This window comes from Ranitomeya variabilis, chromosome 3, assembly GCF_051348905.1.
Source record: "Ranitomeya variabilis isolate aRanVar5 chromosome 3, aRanVar5.hap1, whole genome shotgun sequence".
In the NCBI taxonomy this organism is placed as follows: Eukaryota; Metazoa; Chordata; class Amphibia; order Anura; family Dendrobatidae; genus Ranitomeya; species Ranitomeya variabilis.
Window position 1 is genome coordinate 46308522 of NC_135234.1, and position 19386 is coordinate 46327907.

The following is a 19386-nucleotide window of genomic DNA, read 5'->3' on the forward strand; positions in this document are numbered from 1 at the left end:
GCGTTCAAGGCCTTCCATGACGTCTCGGCTTCTCATTGGTCGCGTGCCGCTCATGTGACCGCCACACGACCAAACACAAGCCGTGACGTAATTCTCAGGTCCTAAATTCCTAATTCTAGGAATTTAGGACCTGAGAATTACGTCACAGCTTGTGATTGGTCGCGTGGCTGTCACATGGGCGGCCGCGACCAATCACAAGCCATGACGTCATCTAAGGCCCTGAACGCGCTCATTCTTAGGAAGGAAGGCTGCCGGAAAGAAGCCGAGGGTGAGTATATTCCTATTAGGTATATACTCACCCCCGGACGCGCCCTGCTTCTTTCCGGCAGCCTTCCTTCTTAAGAATGAGCGCGTGAAGGGCCTTAGATGACGTCACGGCTTGTGATTGGTCGTGGCCGCCCATGTGACCGCTCATGCGACCAATCACAAGCCGTGACGTAATTCTCAGGTCCTAAATTCCTAGAATGAGGAATTTAGGACGTGAGAATTACGTCACGGCTTGTGATTGGTCGCGTGCCGCTCATGTGACCGCCACGCGACCAATCAGAAGCCGTGACGTCATGGAAGGCCGTAAACATGCTCATTTTAAGCAAAGAAGGCTGCCGGTTACCAGCGGCGATGTCCAGGGGCCTCCGGAGAGGTGAGTATATCAATATTTTTTATTTTAATTCTTTATTTTACACTTAAATGTGGATTCCGATACCGATTTCCGATATCGCAAACATATCGGAACTCGGTATCGGAATTCCGATACCAGATTCAGAAGATCGCCGACCTCATGGCCGACCCCACACAGGGGTCGGGTTTCATGAAACCCGACTTTGCCAAAAGTCGGCGACTTCTGAAAATGGCCGACCCGTTTCGCTCAACCCTAGTATGCATTAAGCTCCTAAGCTCCCCCTAGTGGCAGATATTTGGCATGATATTTTTTCATTTATGACTATACAGAGGATTTAAAGTAACTTACCATAAAGAGGGACCCTTGGCTGGCAGCAAAATTTTAATCTTTTCAAAATAACAATTGCTATAAAAATGTTGGACTTATAATTTAATATTTTTTCCAGTAAATGAAATGAAAAATAAGCAGTACTTACACTTTTGTATTTGACAACATAATTTAAGATTGGAGCACCCCCATCATCTTGCTTTGTTATGCTTAGCTTAAAGCTCTTGCCCGCACCTGGCTGTCCATGAATAGACGGAGGACTTGGCTCACCTGAAGATTACACAAATACAACCAGTATTATATTGATATATTTATGATGAGATAACGTCATTAAAGAAATTCTACCACTGTTTTTTTTCTATTAAATGGAGACCAGCATATTGCAAGGGGAGAGACCCCGATTCCAGGGATGTGTCATTTACTCAACAGCTTGCTGTACTTTCAATACAATCAGTGTTTTATCAGCAGGAGATTATCACTAGAGGACTAAGTGTCCTGTGTCTGGCAGCCCAGATAATCTGTGTAACCCTGCCCCCATCACTGATTGGCAGTGCACACAGGAGCTACCAATCAGGGGTGTGGGCGGGGTTATACACAGCTCTGCATTCATAGCACTGCTACAGCAGGGATTCTATCAAGACTGCACCAAGCAATCTGGTAGATGACACATTGCTGGAATCAGTATCTCCGTCCTTACATCATACTGTTCTCAGAATTCACATGTATTTTTGTAACTGAAAATGCACATGCAAAAACTGAAAAATACAATTTTTTGGGAATGTTTTGTTTGCAGTTTTTTTGGGGAATTTTTGTGAAATGGGCATTTTTTATACCTTTGTTTCATTGGTCAAATTTGGAGCAGCTTTTTGAGCATGCCTCAAGAATTGACATGTTCTTTCTTTGTCCACTATGGAAAAAGAAATGTGGAAAAAAACACTATGTGCACTATATAGTGTGCTTTCCAGCTGAAATGAACAGGGAGCTTATTTGAAGAATACTTTAAAAGTTTTCCATGCGGACTTTGGAGCATACTTTGTATGTAACTTTATTCTGTAAATATGACTAAATAGTAAATCTTGGAGCACGGCAAGACAGTAAATCCAGTCTATAAACAAGATTACTTGACGTACATAAATCACAAGTAAGATATGCAATAGAAAAAAGTTATACGAGATAAATCAAGCAAAAGCCATAGAAGCCTCTTCTTTCCATAAAATGTGTGCCAAATATTGTCACATGGAGCCTAATCCACATTATGTATTTTATCATGGGATCCCAAATGTTTTTCTATGAATACCATGTTAATAACTGTAGATAATTTGGTAACACTTCTCATCGGCATTTCTATACGTCATTAGTGTTGAGCGATACCTTCCAATATTTGAAAGTATCGGTATCGGATTGGATCGGACGATATCCAAAAAATATCAGATATCGCCGATACCGATACCTGATACCAATACAAGTCAATGGGACACAAATATCAGAAGGTATCCTGGATGGTTCCCAGGGTCTGAAGGAGAGGAAACTCTCCTTCAGGCCCTGGGATCCATATTCATGTAAAAAATAAAGAATAAAAATAAAAAATATGGATATACTAACCCTCGGACGAGCCCTGGCTGTCACAGCTGCAAGCGTCTGCCTCCGTTCCTAAGAATGCAGAGAGTGAAGGACCTTCGATGACGTCGCAGTCACGTGAGCGGTCACATGAGCGGTCACACGACCAATCACAAGACCGCGACGTTATCGCAGGTCCTACACTCACTGCATTCTTAGGAACGGAGGCTGCCGGTTGCACCGCTGTGAGCCAGGGGCCGTCGGTGGGTGAGTATATCCATATTTTTTATTTTTATTCTTTATTTTTTACATGAATATGGATCCTGATCCCGATCCCGATATCGCAAAAATATCAGAACTCGGTATCGGAATTCCGATACAGCGAATATCGGCCGATACCCGATATTTGCAGTATCGGAATGCTCAACACTATACGTCATATAAGAATATAGAATATTTGGATATTATACAGTCAGAAACCAGTTTAGCCCCCTTTACACACAGTGTTCAGCATAATTCAATACACCCTCTATGAAAACTAAGATTTTAATCAATATCTCACTGGTCACAAGGACAATTATCAAAAATATGTCAAGTCTGAGTTTCATAGAACATTTTTTAACCCATAATATGAAAGTAAGGTTAAGGCTATGGTCACACTATCAGTTTTTCTTCAGTATTCACATCAGTATTTGCAAGTCAAACCTAGGAGTATGTGTGAAAAAAACAAAAGTGGTGCATATGTTTCTATTCTACTTTTTCTCGGATTGTTCCTCTCCTGATTTTGGCTTACAAATACTGATGTAAGATACTGACCAAATACTGAATGTGTGAACATGGCCTTATAATAAAACTTACACTACAAAATCTTCAGTATTTGGTCCTCTTATAAACTGGTATTGGAAAAAACAATACAGGTGTCATCAGTGTTTTGGATCAGTGTGCCATCAGTGTTTTTCCGGTATGGATAAAGAAAGAATGAAATTACAAAGATTCTCCTATACTTTGCAATGTTAAACACATAAAGCACAGTGATGGCACAAAGATGCCATCCATGTGCTGTACGTGTTTTTCACAGACCCATAGACTTGCATTGGCCTTTGTCTTCTGTGCTGCCAAAAAAAAAATGGAATATCTCCATATGATTCACACAGACACATGGTTGATGTGAGAACACGGATATGTGAAAATCACCATAGGTTTAATGATGAAAAAACGGGCACCATGCATACCAGAAACACAGACATATGAACGGGCCTTATTAAAATTAGTTGATGTAAAAATGAATGCAAGAAAAAGAAAATATAGGACGGCACCGTCTCAAAGCATAGAGGTTCTTCTGAGACTAGGACTTAGGTGTCACTCAATATCCAATTAGTGACCAGCCACACATCATGATCCCAGGTGCTCTTCCGAAAATAACATGTAAATCCTATCCATATGCAAAAATGAAAAAAGAAGGCACTCACCGATCCGAAATTCATCACTTTATTTCATCATCCAATAAAATTCATGGCCGGGGGAGTGAACATAGGAGCTAGAGTGAGCAGGGCAGGTGACGACCGTTTCACGCTGTGCTTGCGCTTCCACGGGTTGATACTGATGCGCGCAACGGCCATCATCTGCCCCTGCTCACTCTAGCTCCTATGTTCACTCCCCCAGCCATGAATTTTATTTGAAGATGGAATAAAGTGATGAATTTCGGATCAGTGAGTGCCTTCTTTTTTCGTTTTTGCGTAAAAATGAATACACTCTACATAAAAACTACTGCATCTAGTGTTTTGTATGACCTCCATGGGTAATGTATAGTTTAGTAGTCTTGTTTGCGTTACTAGAAATAAACAAGCTTACTCTGAAGCAGAGGAGAAAACCTACTGATGAGGATTACAATGATAGCACTGACTGCAAGGTTAAACTGCAAATGCGCCATTTATGCAAAAACAATTCCCAAACGGCTTTTAATAAAATCTTCCATTGGTAACTGCACAAAGTCAAGAAAATCCAAGGTTGTGCTCTACTTCTGAAAGCTATAATTTAATTGATCCAATTATTGCAAAAAAGGTGTTTAGTTTAGTGTTCAATTTGTCTGAATTATGAGCTTCATTGAAAGTGTCCAGAAAGCTTTATGCTAAGGCATGGCATCCAGATGAGCGCCGTGTACAGCAGCAGACGGCCTGTAATTAGCCGCACTCTTTCTATGCTCTTCAAATTACAGAGTGATTGGCTGGCAAAAGTAACCCAAAATTACAAAATGCAGCTTTGTAATGTTCCTTCCATTCAGCGGTTTTTAAACAATTCTATGATACTGCACATATAGGAATCCAAGGAGTATATTGACATAATTATGTAAAACTTACTATTAGGTTAGTGTTAAAGGGACTGTACAATGAGGCAAAATACTTTATAACTTGACTCAGAATGGTGTATAAAAATATAAAAGACCCTGGGTGTGTGGACTGGGTGGACTTAGGTGATAAGGGCTCACAGTAACATTAACTCCAGGGTTCACTTTTCAGCTACACGCAAATATGACATTTTCATCATTCACAAAATGCCAAAGCAATAATCTGGGTTGATTATAAAAAAAATAAGATGTTGCCTTTGCGTGTATACAGTAAATCAAGTGTATTAGGCCACGTACTACTCATATAAGTGGATGGAGGCCCATTCCTGCACAGGGACCCACCTGTGGATTCTCCTGTTCTCCTGTGGGCTAGTCCGAGCCTGGACATACCTTACTGATCATTTAGTGCTCTGATCTGATTCTGCCCGGTCACCCACTGAGGTGTTTAATGTCACTTTAGCTAAGGTGCCCCTCTGCTGATATAACCATCCATTACTTAAGTAGGCCCAATAGAAGGTCTTTTGCCCTCTAGGCTGAACTCATAGCTACGTCTCTGACTATAACACTTTTTGTGGCCACTGATAGTAGGAAACTGATTCTTGCTGAAGAATTCAGTAATTTACTGATGCAACAGCATATAGTGTTGCTCATTTATGAATACACAGTCATGCGCTGCATTAGCTAAGCTAATGGCTATAACATATATAATGGGGAAAAGAAGTGTTTCATACACTGCCTTTGACACAGTGAACCATTCCCTGTTGCTGCCGACCCTCTCATCCCTTGGCATCACAGACTTGGCCCTATCCTGGATCTCATCATACCTAACTGACTGGACATTTAGCGTCTCCAACTCACACACCACCTCCTACACACGCCCTCTATCTGTCGGAGTCCCGCAAAGTTCAGTTCTTGGGCCCCTGCTCTTCTCCATTTACACTTTTGGCCTGGGACAGCTCATAGAATCTCACGGTTTCAGTATCATCTCTATGCTGACGACACACAGACCTACATCTCTGGACCAGATATCACCACCCTACTAACCAGAATCCCTCAATGTCTATCCGCTATTTCATCCTTCTTCTCAGCTAGATTTCTAAAACTTAACATGGACAAAACAGAATTTATCATCTTTGCCCCATCTCACGCGACCCCCCAATAAACCTATCCATTACAGTAAATGGCTGCCCACTCTCCCCAGTCCCACAAGCTAGCTGTCTCGGGGTAATCCTTGACATTGATCTCTCCTTCAAACCACATATCCAAGCCCTTTCCACTTCCTGCCGCCTTTAACTCAAAAATATTTCACGGATCCGTACAGTCCTAAATAAAGAATCTGCAAAAACCCTAGTCCATGCCCTCATCATCTCCCGCCTTGACTACTGTAACCTCCTGCTCTGTGGCCTCCCCTCTAACACTCTCGCACCCCTCCAATCTATTCTAAACTCTAATCCATCTGTCACCCCGCTATTCCCCGGGCTCTCCCCTCTGTCAATCCCTTCACTGCCTCCCCATTACCCAGAGACTCCAGTACAAAACCCTAACCATGACATACAAAGCCATCCACAACCTGTCTCCTCCATACATCTGTGACCTTGTCTCCCGTTACTTTCCTGCACCCAACCTCTGATCCTCACAAGATCTCCTTCTCTACTCCCCTCTTATCTCCTCTTCCCACAATCGCATACAAGATTTCTCTCGTGTATCACCCCTACTCTGGAACTCTCTACCACAACATATCAGACACTCACCTACCATCGAAAACTTCAAAAAGAACCTGGAGACCCACCTCTTCCGACAAGCCTACAACCTGCAGTAACCACCGATTGACCAAACTGCTGCACGACCAGCTCTATCCTCACCTACTGTATCCTCACCCATCCCTTGTAGATTGTGAGCCTTCCAGGCAGGGTCCTCTAATACAATGACAATTTTACAAGTTTTCCCACCTACAAAGAATGGGGAGATCTGTAAATTTTATCATATGTACACTTCAACTGTGAGAGACAGAATCTAAAAATAAAAATCCAGAAAATCTCATTGCATGATTTTTACGTAATTAATTTGCATTATATTGCATGAAATAAGTATTTGATACAATAGAAAAACAGAACTTAACATTTGGTAAAAAAAACCTTTCTTTCCTGTACTTCTTGACCACGGTTGTACTCAATGTACCAGAGATTTTGGTACACTCCTCCATACAGATCTTTTCCAGGATTTGGGGCTGTTGCTGGACTACATTGAGATTCATCTCCCTCCAAAGATTTTCTATTGGGTTCAGGACTGGAGACTGGCTAGGCCACTCCACGACCTTGAAATGCTTTTTAAGAAGCCACTCCTTGGTTGCCCTGGCTGTGTGTTTCGGGTCATTGTCATGCTGGAAGATGCAGCCATGAACCGTCTTTAATGCCCTTACTGAGGGAAGGAGGTTGTTAGCCAAAATCTCATGATTCCATCCATCCTCCCTTCATTACTGTGCATTTGTCCTGTCCTCTTTGCAGAAAAGCACCCCTAAGTATGATGTTTTCCCCACCATGATTCATAGTTGGGATGGTGTTCTTTGGGTTGTACTCATCCTTCTTCTTCCTCCAAACATGGAGAGTGGAGTTGATGCCAAAAAGTTCTATTTTGGTCTAATCTGACCACATGACCTTCTCCCAGCCTGATCTGGATCATTCAGATGGTCAATGGTAAACTTCAAATGGGCCTGGACATGTGCTAGCGTGAGGGGGGCCTAGCGTGTCCTGCAGGATTTTAATCCATGAAGGCGTAGTGTGTTACTAACGGTAATGTTTAAGACTGTGGCCCCAGATCTATTCAGATCATTGTAGTGTACAGTAGTTCTGAGCTGATAACTGACCTTTCTCAGAATCATCCATACCCCACAAGGCAAAATCATGCATGATCAATGCAGATTGACTGTCATTAGGGTTGAGCGACTTTTACTTTTTTGGGGTCGAGTCGGGTTTTGCGAAACCCAACTTTGTCAAAAGTCGAGTCGAGTGAAATCGGCCGATCTTCTTGAAAAGTCGGGGTCGTTGTTCGGCCGAAACACAAAACCCAATGCAAGTCAATGGGGAAGCATAGTCGGCAGTGAGTGCCCATTTTAATGCCAAAAACATAAATTCTTGTTACTTAAGCTTGTCAATCTTAATTTACCTTACAATAATAGGTAGCCATTGAAAATTGGGGGGTCATTTGGCTAAAGTTGTGGGGGGTAGGGCTGGTTCAAGTTTTTAGTGGGCCCAGGAAACGTGGACTACGTCACGGCGGTGGAGCAGTTAGAGGTAAGTATTGCAACGTTGCAAGTGCTGTGATCCTGAGCAAGCAGGGGGTCCCACTCGTTCGCATTGGCACTGGCACAGGGCCCCTCACAGTACGGCGGTGTGTTTGCACGGCGGGGGCGCCTCCCAACGGCAGCGACACTTTAGCGTACTATGAGGGGCCCTGTGCCAGTGACGTCGCTAACGAGTGGGCCCCCCCACCTGATGAAGGAACCTGCACTTTCACCTGCACCTTCCTCTTTGTCCCCGTGTAAGGTGGTATAGTATGCGGGAACAGGAACCAGACTTTCAGCAGAGTCAGATTCAGGCTGTGTAGAGTGCAAGGGGAATGTAGTGGTCTGGGTCAATGTACCAGCGGGCTAATCTAGCAGTGGCTGGGCAATGGGCAGAATGAGGAGGAAACACAGATCTAGGCCCAAATAATAAAGTGGCCTAAATGCAGTTCAAAATTGGTAACAGGACAAACCAGGCGGCATTGCTTTGTTCAGTGGAGGACAACTGTAATGAGAGGCTGACACAGTGAGTAGGGCCAAATAAGTAACTAGGCTAAATGTAGTTCTAAATTGCTAACAGTAGGAAACAGGTGGCACTGCTTTGTTCAGTGGAGGAGAACACCAAGGAGCGGCAGACACCGTTACTAGGCCCCAACCCAAGTAGTAGGGCAACTGCAGTGTTACATTTAAAAATACTTAATGAGAGCCTGAAGGTTGAAGCTCTGACAAGGAAACCTGGAGGAGAACACCAATGAGGAGGAGAACACCAAGGAGCGGCAGACACCGTTACTAGGCCCCAAAGTAGTAGGGCAACAAAAGTGTTACAGTTAAAAATACTTAATGAGAGCCAGAAGGTTGAAGCTCAGACAAGGAAACCTGGAGGAGAACACCAAGGAGGAGGAGAACACCAAGGAGCGGCAGACACCGTTACTAGGCCCCAACCCAAGTAGTAGGGCAATTGCAGTGTTACATTTAAAAATACTTAATGAGAGCCTGAAGGTTGAAGCTCAGCTTTTTCAGTGGAGGACAGCGTGATTTAGTGGTGCAGACAGACAAAGGTAGTATGTGTTAACTAAAAAAGTTAGCTCTATGCAGTTTTAAATTGGTTACAGGGGTACACAGGCAGCATTGGTGTGGTCAGTGGAGGACAATTGGAAGGAGGGACCGCAGACAGACTTCCTAGGCCTAAAATAATAAAATAGGCTCTATGCAGTTTTAAATTGGTTACAGGGGTACACAGGCAGCATTGGTGTGGTCAGTGGAGGACAATTGGAAGGAGGGACCGCAGACAGACTTCCTAGGCCTAAAATAATAAAATAGGCTCTATGCAGCTTAAATTTGGCAAAAGGGGTACTCAGGCAGCATTGGTGTGGTCAGTGGAGGACAATTGGAAGGAGGGACCGCAGACAGACTTCCTAGGCCTAAAATAATAAAATAGGCTCTATGCAGCTTAAATTTGGCAACAGGGGTACTCAGGCAGCATTGGTGTGTTCAGTGGAGGACAATTGGAAGGAGGGACCGCAGACAGACTTCCTAGGCCTAAAATAATAAAATAGGCTCTATGCAGCTTAAATTTGGCAACAGAGGTACTCAGGCAGCATTGGTGTGGTCAGTGGAGGACAATTGGAAGGAGGGACCGCAGACAGACTTCCTAGGCCTATAATAATAAAATAGGCTCTATGCAGTTTTAAATTGGTTACAGGGGTACACAGGCAGCATTGGTGTGGTCAGTGGAGGACAATTGGAAGGAGGGACCGCAGACAGACTTCCTAGGCCTAAAATAATAAAATAGGCTCTATGCAGCTTAAATTTGCCAACAGGGGTACTCAGGCAGCATTGGTGTGGTCAGTGGAGGACAATTGGAAGGAGGGACCGCAGACAGACTTCCTAGGCCTAAAATAATAAAATAGGCTCTATGCAGTTTTAAATTGGTTACAGGGGTACACAGGCGGCATTGGTGTGGTCAGTGGAGGACAATTGGAAGGAGTGTCTGACACAGTAAGTACTCCCAAAAACAAACTAGATGTTAATGTCTCCCAAAAAAAACCAACCCCCCCCCAAAAAAAAAGGGTGGCATACTTAGGTACAGGGGTGTGCTCCTATGCTGACTTTCAGACATTGTAATTTTGCGCAAAGTATTTACTGGTGTAAGTGTAGGACAGGGCCCCTGACTATTTTAACTAGCATCATACATGTCAACAAATTGTTATTGTCTGTGCCAGGCATGGAAGGATTTCAGCGCATAGACTAAACAGTGGTGGAGCAGCGACAGAAAACTTTGCAAGTGGTAGAGCACTGTTTTACCTTGGGGGGACACTCTCTCCTGGCCAGCGGTACAAGGCCAGGGCCCCTCATGTTACAACGGTGTGTCTGACGTTGGGTGCGCGCCACCACCGCCAGAAACACTTCATTGTACTATGAGGGACCCAGTGCCAGTGCCGTTGACCAAAAGTGGGCACACCCACCTCTTCAGACAAAGGGCACTCTGACGGGTGCTTGCCACAAGTGGCGAGACTACGGCCCCCTGGGGGGAGATAGGGCATTTAGGGAGGTGTAAAGATGTCGTATGCTGGACAAACAGCAGCTGCAAATTACGAGATTGGAACAGTCAGTAACACCAGTACCAAAGCAAGACCTTTTTACAGGAAAGCTAGGTGTCAGCCGGGAAAGGTGGGGCAAAATAATTTGAAATCCAGGAGTGGTTTATTTTAATGAAGGTTAGATCATCAACATTTTGGGTAGCCAGACGAGTCCTTTTTTCGGTCAGTATTGAACCAGCAGCACTGAATACTCTTTCTGACAGCACACTAGCTGCTGGGCAAGCAAGCTCCTGCAATGCATATTCAGCCAATTCAGGCCAGGTGTCTATTTTGGATGCCCAGTAATCAAAGGGAAATGACGGTTGAGGGAGAACATCGGTAATGGAGGAAAAATAGTTAGTAACCATACTGGACAAATGTTGTCTCCTGTCACTTTGAATGGATGCTGCTGTACCTGTCGTGTCTGCGGTCATTGCGAAATCACTCCACAACCTGGTCAGAAAACCCCTCTGTCTTACGCCACTTCTGATCTGTGCACCTCTAACTCCTCTGCCCTGTTGCCCCCTGCAGCTCGTGTGAGAACCATCACCGGTGCTGTGTGCTGAGAATGCCTGAATCAAACGGTCTACAAGAGTAGCTTGTTTGGTTGCCAATATCTGTTCGAGGTTCTCATGTGGCATGATATTTGGCAATTTGCCTTTATAGCGAGGATCAAGGAGGCAGGCCAACCAGTAATCGTCATCTGTCATCATTTTTATAATGCGTGGGTCCCTTTTGAGGATACGCAAGGCATAATCCGCCATGTGGGCCAATGTTCCAGTTGTCAAGTCAGTGCATATGCTGGGTTGAGGAGCACTTTCTGGCAAATCAACGTCACTTGTCTCCCTCAAAAACCCTGAACCCAGCCTTGCACCACCAGCAGTTTCTATTGCCCCCTGAGAAGCTTCCTCATCCAAAAAATAGTCATCCCCATCATCCTCCTCGTCCTCCTCCTCTTCACCCGCCACCTCGTCCTGTAGACTTCCCTGAGCAGACAATGGCTGACTGTCATCAAGGCTTCCCTCCTCCTCGGCTGCAGACGCCTATTCCTTTATGTGCGTCAAACTTTGCATCAGCAGACGCATTAGGGGCATGCTCATGCTTATTACGGCGTTGTCTGCACTAACCAGCCGTGTGCATTCCTCAAAACACTGAAGGACTTGACACAGGTCTTGGAGCTTCGACCACTGCACAGCTGACAACTCCATGTCTGCCATCCAACTGCCTGCCCGTGTATGTGTATCCTCCCACAAATACATAACAGCACGCCTCTGTTCGCACAATCTATGAAGCATGTGCAGTGTGGAGTTCAACCTTGTTGCAACGTCGATGATTAGGCGATGCTGTGGAAGGTTCAAAGACCGCTGATGGTTCTGCATACGGCTGTAGTGTATGGGCGAACGGCGGATGTGAGAGCAAAGTCTGCGCACTTTCAGCAGCAGGTCGGGTAACCCCGGATAACTTTTCAGGAAGCACTGCACCACCAGGTTTAAGGTGTGAGCCAGGCAAGGAATGTGTTTCAGTTGTGAAAGGGCTATGCCACCCATAAAATTCCTTCCGTTATCACTCACTACCTTGCCTGCCTCAAGATGTACAGTGCCCAGCCATGACCGAGTTTCTTGCTGCAAGAACTCGGACAGAACTTCCGCGGTGTGTCTGTTGTCGCCCAAACACTTCATTGCCAATACAGCCTGCTGACGCTTGCCACTAGCTGTTCCATAATTGGACACCTCGTGTGCAACAGTGGCAGCTGCGGATGGAGTGGTCGTGCGACTGCGGTCTGTGGATGAGCTCTCGCTTCTGCTGGAGGACGAGGAGGAGGAGGGGGGACGAACGCCTACAGCCAACTGTTTCCTAGACCGTGGGCTAGGCAGAACTGTCCCAATATTACTGTCCCCTGTGGACCCTGCATCCACCACATTAAACCAGTGTGCCGTGATGGAGACGTAACGCCCCTGGCCATGCCTACTGGTCCATGCATCTGTTGTCAGGTGCACCTTTCTACTCACAGATTGCCTGAGCGCATGGACAATGTGGTCTTTTACATGCTGGTGGAGGGCTGGGATGGCTTTTCTCGAAAAGAAGTGTCGACTGGGTAGCTCGTAGCGGGGTACAGCGTAGTCCATCAGGGCTTTGAAAGCTTCGGTTTCAACTAACCGGTAGGGCATCATCTCTAACGAGATTAGTCTAGCAATGTGGGCGTTCAAACCCTGTGTACGTGGATGCGAGGATGAGTACTTCCTTTTCCTAACGAGAGTCTCATGTAGGGTGAGCTGGACTGGAGAGCTGCATACGGTGGAACTAGCGGGGGTGCCGGTGGACATGGGTGACTGAGAGAGGGTTGGTGATGGTATTCTTGATGTTGCCCTACATACAGTTTTTCTGACGCGAACCTGGTGATTCCCTGACTGCTTTGGCCTTGCGACGAGACCGCAACATTACCTGCAGGTGGTGTGGTAAACGGTGGGCTTACAGTGAGGGAAGGGATGTCGCCTTGCTGATTAGCTTCATTGTGAGAGGGTGCTACAACGTTAAGGGACGTTTGGTAGTTTGTCCAGGCTTGCAAGTGCATGGTGGTTAAATGTCTATGCATGCAACTTGTATTTAAATTTTTAACATTCTGACCTCTGCTGAAGGTCCTTGAGCATTTCTTACAGATGACTTTGCGCTGATCATTGGGATCTTGGTTAAAAAAATTCCAGACTGCACTCTTCCTTTCGGATACCTTTTCAGGAATTGCACACTGAGCTACTTTAACCTGATGGCCACGCTGTCCTACAACTGGTTTTGGTTTTGCCACACATTTTTGGCCAGATATGGGCCTGCCAGATGGAACCTGTTGCAATGTTGATGCCTGCTGTGGCTCCTCCTCCTCCGCTTCAGAGCTACTGCCGCCTGCACCCTGTTCCCCCAATGGCTGCCAATCGGGGTCAACAACTGGGTCATCTATGACCTCCTCTTCTATGTTCTGTGCACCTTCCTCTGGGTCACCATGTAAGCCGGTGCTATAGCGTTCGTGACAGGGCTCCATAGTCTCATCGGGGTCAGATTCTGGATCAGTACACTGCGAGGGCAATGTTCTGATCTGAGTCAAAGGAACAGCATAATAATCTGGCTGTGGCTGTGCATCTGAGCACTCCATGTCTGATTCATCTTGTAATGGGCATGGCCTGTTAACAATTTCCCTTTCTAACCCAGGCATGGTATGTGTAAAGAGCTCCATGGAGTAACCAGTTGTGTCGTCTGATGCATCCTTCACTGTTGTTCTGGGTGAAGGACACAAGAAAGCGACTTTTTCCTGACCGGGAGCATCCACTAACGACGCACTGCTCTGACATTTGGCACTTTCTGAGGAGGAGGCGAAAGAGCTAGAGGCAGAGTCAGCAATGAAAGCCAGTACTTGTTCCTGCTGCTCCGGCTTCAAAAGCGGTTTTCCTACTCCCAGAAAAGGGAGCCTTCGAGGCCTTGTGCAGCCAGAAGATGACGCTGGCTCAACAACTCGAGACTTAGGGGCTATACTGCTTTTCCCACGACCACCTGATGCTCCACGACCACCACCACTACCATCATTACCAGCTGCCAATGACCGCCCACGGCCACGACCTCTTCCACCAGACTTCCTCATTCTTGGAAAAATGTAACCAAACTAACAACCATTATGTAGTCCTGTAAAACCAGGTACAAGGTGTGTGTGAACTTGTTGGGAATGTAAATCTCCCTTTTTTATGTGTGGGAGAATGCAGTGAAAAATGAGGCCCACTGTATTACACTAGACAGTTTGATTGGCAGAAAGAGGCTGGCAGATATGGCACTAACAGGAGTGACGCAGATGCACACACTGGCAATAGAAATGTCCCTCTTTGTGTGTGGGAGAATGCAGTGAAAAATCAGGCCCACTATATTACAGTAGACAGTTTGATTGGCAGAAAGAGGCTGGCAGATATGGCACTAACAGGAGTGACGCAGATGCTCACGCTGGCAATATAAATGTCCCTCTTTGTGTGTGGGAGAATCCAGGGAAAAATCAGGCCCACTGTATTACACAACAACACAGTTTGATTAGCAGAAAGAGGCTGGCAGATATGGCACTAACAGGAGTGACGCAGATAAAAACACTGGCAATAGAAATGTCCCTCTTTATGTGTGGGAGAATGCAGGGGAAAATCAGGCCCACTGTACTACACAACACAGTTTGATTAGCAGAAAGAGGCTGGCAGTTATGGCACTAGCCGGACTGACGCAGATGCACACACTGGCAATAGAAATGTCCCTCTTTTTTTGATATGGGAGACAAGGGATTGAATCAGGCCCACTATATCACGGTATAGTTCCTGTGGCACAAAATGACTGACAGATACCACAGACAGCACTCGCACAGATGCACAGGTTTGGCAAGATTATTCTCCCTTTATTTTAATTTTTTTGGGGGATATGTGAGACAAGTGATTTAATCTGGCCCACTGTTATACAGTAGGTTTTCTGTGGCAGAAAAAAAGACAGATGCCACTCACAGGACTGGCACTAATGCAGATTTGCCAGTCTTAATCTCCCACTTTTTTTTTGTTTTATGGGAGAATTAGGAATAAATCAGGCACACTGTTATACAGTAGGTTTTCTGTGGCAGAAAAAAAAAGCCACACACAGGACTGGCACTAATGCAGATTTGCCAGTCTTAATCTCCCACTTTTTTTTTGTTTTATGGGAGAATTAGTAAGAAATCAGGCACACTGTTATACAGTAGGTTTTCTGTGGCAGAAAAAAAAGACAGATGCCACACACAGGACTGGCACTAATGCAGATTCGCCAGTCTTAATCTCCCACTTTTTTTTTTTGTTTTAATGGAGAATTAGGAAGAAATCCGGCACACTGTTATACAGTAGGTTTTCTGTGGCAGAAAGTGGCTTGAAGAGATATAACAAAAAAAAAAAGTACTACAATTACTATCTCCCTACAGTAATCTCAGAAAAGTGTGGCAGGCAGCAATAAAAAGGAGTGCTGCACACAAAAGTCAAAAGTGTGGACAAACAAACAAGATAGCTGTGCAGAAAGGAAGGAGCAACAGGATTTGTGCTTTGAAAAAAGCAGTTGGTTTGCACAGCGGCGTACACACAGCAACGCAGCTATCAGGGAGCCTTACAAGCTTCAGAGCTGATGAAGAGAAATCTAGCCTCCACTGTCCCTGCAAAGAAAAGGTGGTGTTGGACAGTGGAAATCGCTACAGCACAAGCGGTTTTGGGGTCAATTTACCCTGCCTAACGCTATCCCTGCTTCTGACGAAGCGACAGCATCCTCTCCCTACGCTCAGATCAGCAGCAGTAAGATGGCGGTCGGCGGGAGCGCCCCTTTATAGCCCCTGTGACGCCACAGAAAGCAAGCCAATCCCTGCCATGCCTTTCTCTAAGATGGTGGGGACTAGGACCTATGTCATCACGCTGCCCACACTCTGCATGCACCTTCATTGGCTGAAAAATGGCGCTTTAAGCGTCATATGAAACGTGACTTTGGCGCGAAGATCGTGTACCGCATGGCCGATCCCACTCTGGGATCAGGTTGGGTTTCATGAAACCCGACTTTGCCAAAAGTCAGCGACTTATGAAAATGACCGATCCGTTTCGCTCAACCCTAACTGTCATCTTTCTAATAATTGCACCAATAGTTATTGCCTTCTCCCCAAACTGCTTCTTTGTTGTCCTGTAGCCCATCCTAGCCTTATGCAGGTCTGCAATTTTGTCCCTGGTGTCCTTTGACAGCTCTTTAATATTGCCCATGGTAGAGAGGTTGGAGTGTGATTGATTGAGTGTGTGGACAGGTGTCTTTTATGCAGGTAATAAGTTCAAACAGGAGCAAATAATACAAATAATAAGTGCAGAGTAGGACGGCTTCTTAAAGAAAAACTAACATGCTTTGAGAGCCATAATTCTTGCTGGTTAGTAGGTGATCAATTTCTTATTTCATTCAATAAAATGCAATTTATTTATTTAAAAAATCAAACAATGTGATTTTCTGTTTTTTATTGTTAGATTATGTCTTTTACAGTTGAAGTGTAACTATGATAAAAATTATAGATCTCTCCATTCTTTGTAGGTGGTTAAACTTGCAAAATCAGCAGTGTATCAAATACTTATTTTCCCCACTATATATATATATATATATATATATATATATATATATATATAGTGATAGATTGTTTCTACCTCTATGTGCAGCCAAGTGAGCCAAAGAAACCACCTGCTTCAGGAACAAACAACAAAAGGTTTAGTTTTGCTTAACATGAAACCAAAGCTCCAGAACTTGCACCTCTGGGCCCACCCAGAATTTGAATGCTCTAGAAGGCTAGGTAATTATCCTCTGGCCTTCTCCCATTCTACAGCTGTTCAATCAACCTACCACTAAGCATGGCTAATTAACCACTTTAAGCACTTGGTGTGCTGGTGTCACGCAAAGTGTGGGAAGACTAAATGCAACATGAGGGGAATAGGGGAAGGAAGCCCAAAGATAGGGAAAGGGGAGTGGAGACCTGTATGCAGGTCTAATAGCATCCTGCCTCCCCTACGACCCTAATTTGGTTCCAAAAGCTAGGCCCTGAATAGGGAAGGGGGTGTCACTGGTCAGTCCTCACTGTACCCTTAATAAAAGGGAGACAAACAAGGGGGAAGCAACTTAGCTTGAGCAGACTCAGAGAGGTAACACCAAACGTGCTCTAACAGCACCAGAGAGGAAGTTAGCCGACTGCTATTGCTCCAAGCCTTCATAAGGGAAAACGTGAATATCACCGGCAACTTCCTGAAGCAGACTGGGAGTCTATAAACACCCAGGTCCAGGTGTGTCAACTAAAGCCAAAGGGAAGTTGCCACATGGGACCAAAAGTCAGAAGGATTAAGAAGGCGTCTATAATGCCAAAGCAGAGACCATTTGCAGCCAAATGCAGAGCGACTATCCATAGCATCTGACACACCCATGACAGCCAGAGCTTTTCCTAGGCTGCTATCACTGAAGTACCCTTAGAGAAACATACCTCCCCTACTTTGCCATTGACATGGTCACTATATACAGTTGTGCTCAAAAGTTTACAGACACCGTCAGAATTTTTGGTTTCTTGGCCTTTTTTCAGAGAATATGAATGATAAAACCAAAACTTTTTCTCCACTCATGGTTAGCGGTTGAGTGAAGTCATTTATTGTCAAACTACTGTGCTTTCTCTTTTTAAATCATAACAACAACTTAAAACATCCAAATGACTCTGATCATAAGTACACACACCCCATTCCTTAATACCGTATATTGCCCTGTTAGGGGTCGAGTTCCTGCCTTTCCACAGGGGGAATCTCGAGCCATCTCCGCTGCGGTCTCCCATTCTTCTCCTGCCGCAATGGAGCCTGCTTGGCGGAGGCATCGGTCCTAGCATCTTGCTCAGTCTGACTGTGCAGAGGGTTACTGCTGCCTTTCCAGCTTCTGCCATTTTGGCCACTACTGGGCAGCGGCGAGCAGACATTTTTGGGACTAAGTCCCACTTTTCCCCTTCTGAGCATGCCCAGGGTAAGATCTCTGATTGGAGATCAAGGGTCACATGCTTAGATACTGCAGCAAAACCCATTGGTCCTCTAGGAAGGTCCTGAAGGTGCTCAAACATCTGTGGCAGCCTCCCATTGGTCCTTTTTGGAAGGTCCTGTACTTGCTGCAGCTATAATAGCTGCACAAGACCGCATGGCCATGCGCTAGTATCAATTCATGTGATGAGTTTTGCGCCAATGTGGTCACTCTTGTGTGTATTCAGGGACCCAGCTGAAATAAGCCACTAGAATATTGGCACCTCCCATGAGGAGATTGTATGTTTCTCTCTTTGACTGCGTGACCACAAGCTGCTATCTGCTCGGCAGTTACTGTGTACACCTGTGAGCTAAACAGGACACAGTGCGTTCTTTATAGCGACTCTGTGAGGTAACAGAGTTCGCTTCTACCGCCATATTGTGCCACCATTTGCCAGCAGCAGGTTCTTTCCTGCACGGTGGACCCCGGGCTGCGAACGCACCAAATATCATCTCTCTATTTACTCGGTGCATTTCGCCAGCCCTAACATTGCCCCCCCTCTAACATCAATGACAGGTTGAAGTCTTTTGTTGTAGTTGTGGATGAAGTTCTTTACTTTCTCAGGTGGTAAAGCTGCCCACTCTTCTTGGTAAAAAGCCTCCAGCTCCTGTAAATACCTGGGCTGTCTAGCATGAACTGCGCGCTTGAGCGCTCCCCAGAGTGGCTCAATGATACTGAGGACAGGAGACTGAGATGGCTATTCCAGAACCTTCACTTTGTTCTGCTGTAGCCAATGACAGGTCAACTTGGCCTTGTGTTTTGGATCGTTGTTATGTTGAAACGTCCAAGTACGTCCCAGATGCAGCTTCTGGGCTGATGAGTGCAAATTTACCTCCAGTATTTGCTGATAACATGCTGCATTCATCTTTCCTTCAACTTTGACCGAATTTCATGTGCCTTTTTAGCACACACATCCCCAAAACATCAGCGATCCACCTCAGTGCTTTACAGTAGAAAAAGTGTTCCTTTCATCATAGGCCTTGTTGACCTCTCTCCAAATGTAACGTTTAACGTTGTGTCCAAAAAGTAATATTTTGGACTCATCACTAGTGTTGAGCGATACCGTCCGATACTTGAAAGTATCGGTATCGGA

The 19386-nt window shown here is 45.2% G+C and overlaps 1 protein-coding gene across 2 annotated transcripts in view; it reads right to left on the reverse strand.

Annotated features, from left to right (window-relative positions):
* Nucleotides 1–19386, reverse strand: part of NCAM2 (neural cell adhesion molecule 2) — a 585384-nt gene that overhangs the window by 135956 nt on the left and 430042 nt on the right. For both annotated transcript variants that reach the window (XM_077294013.1, XM_077294012.1), the window contains exon 14: nt 1095–1216. In XM_077294013.1, coding sequence (XP_077150128.1) covers nt 1095–1216 — 122 coding nt within the window. The remainder of the gene's footprint in view (nt 1–1094; nt 1217–19386) is intronic.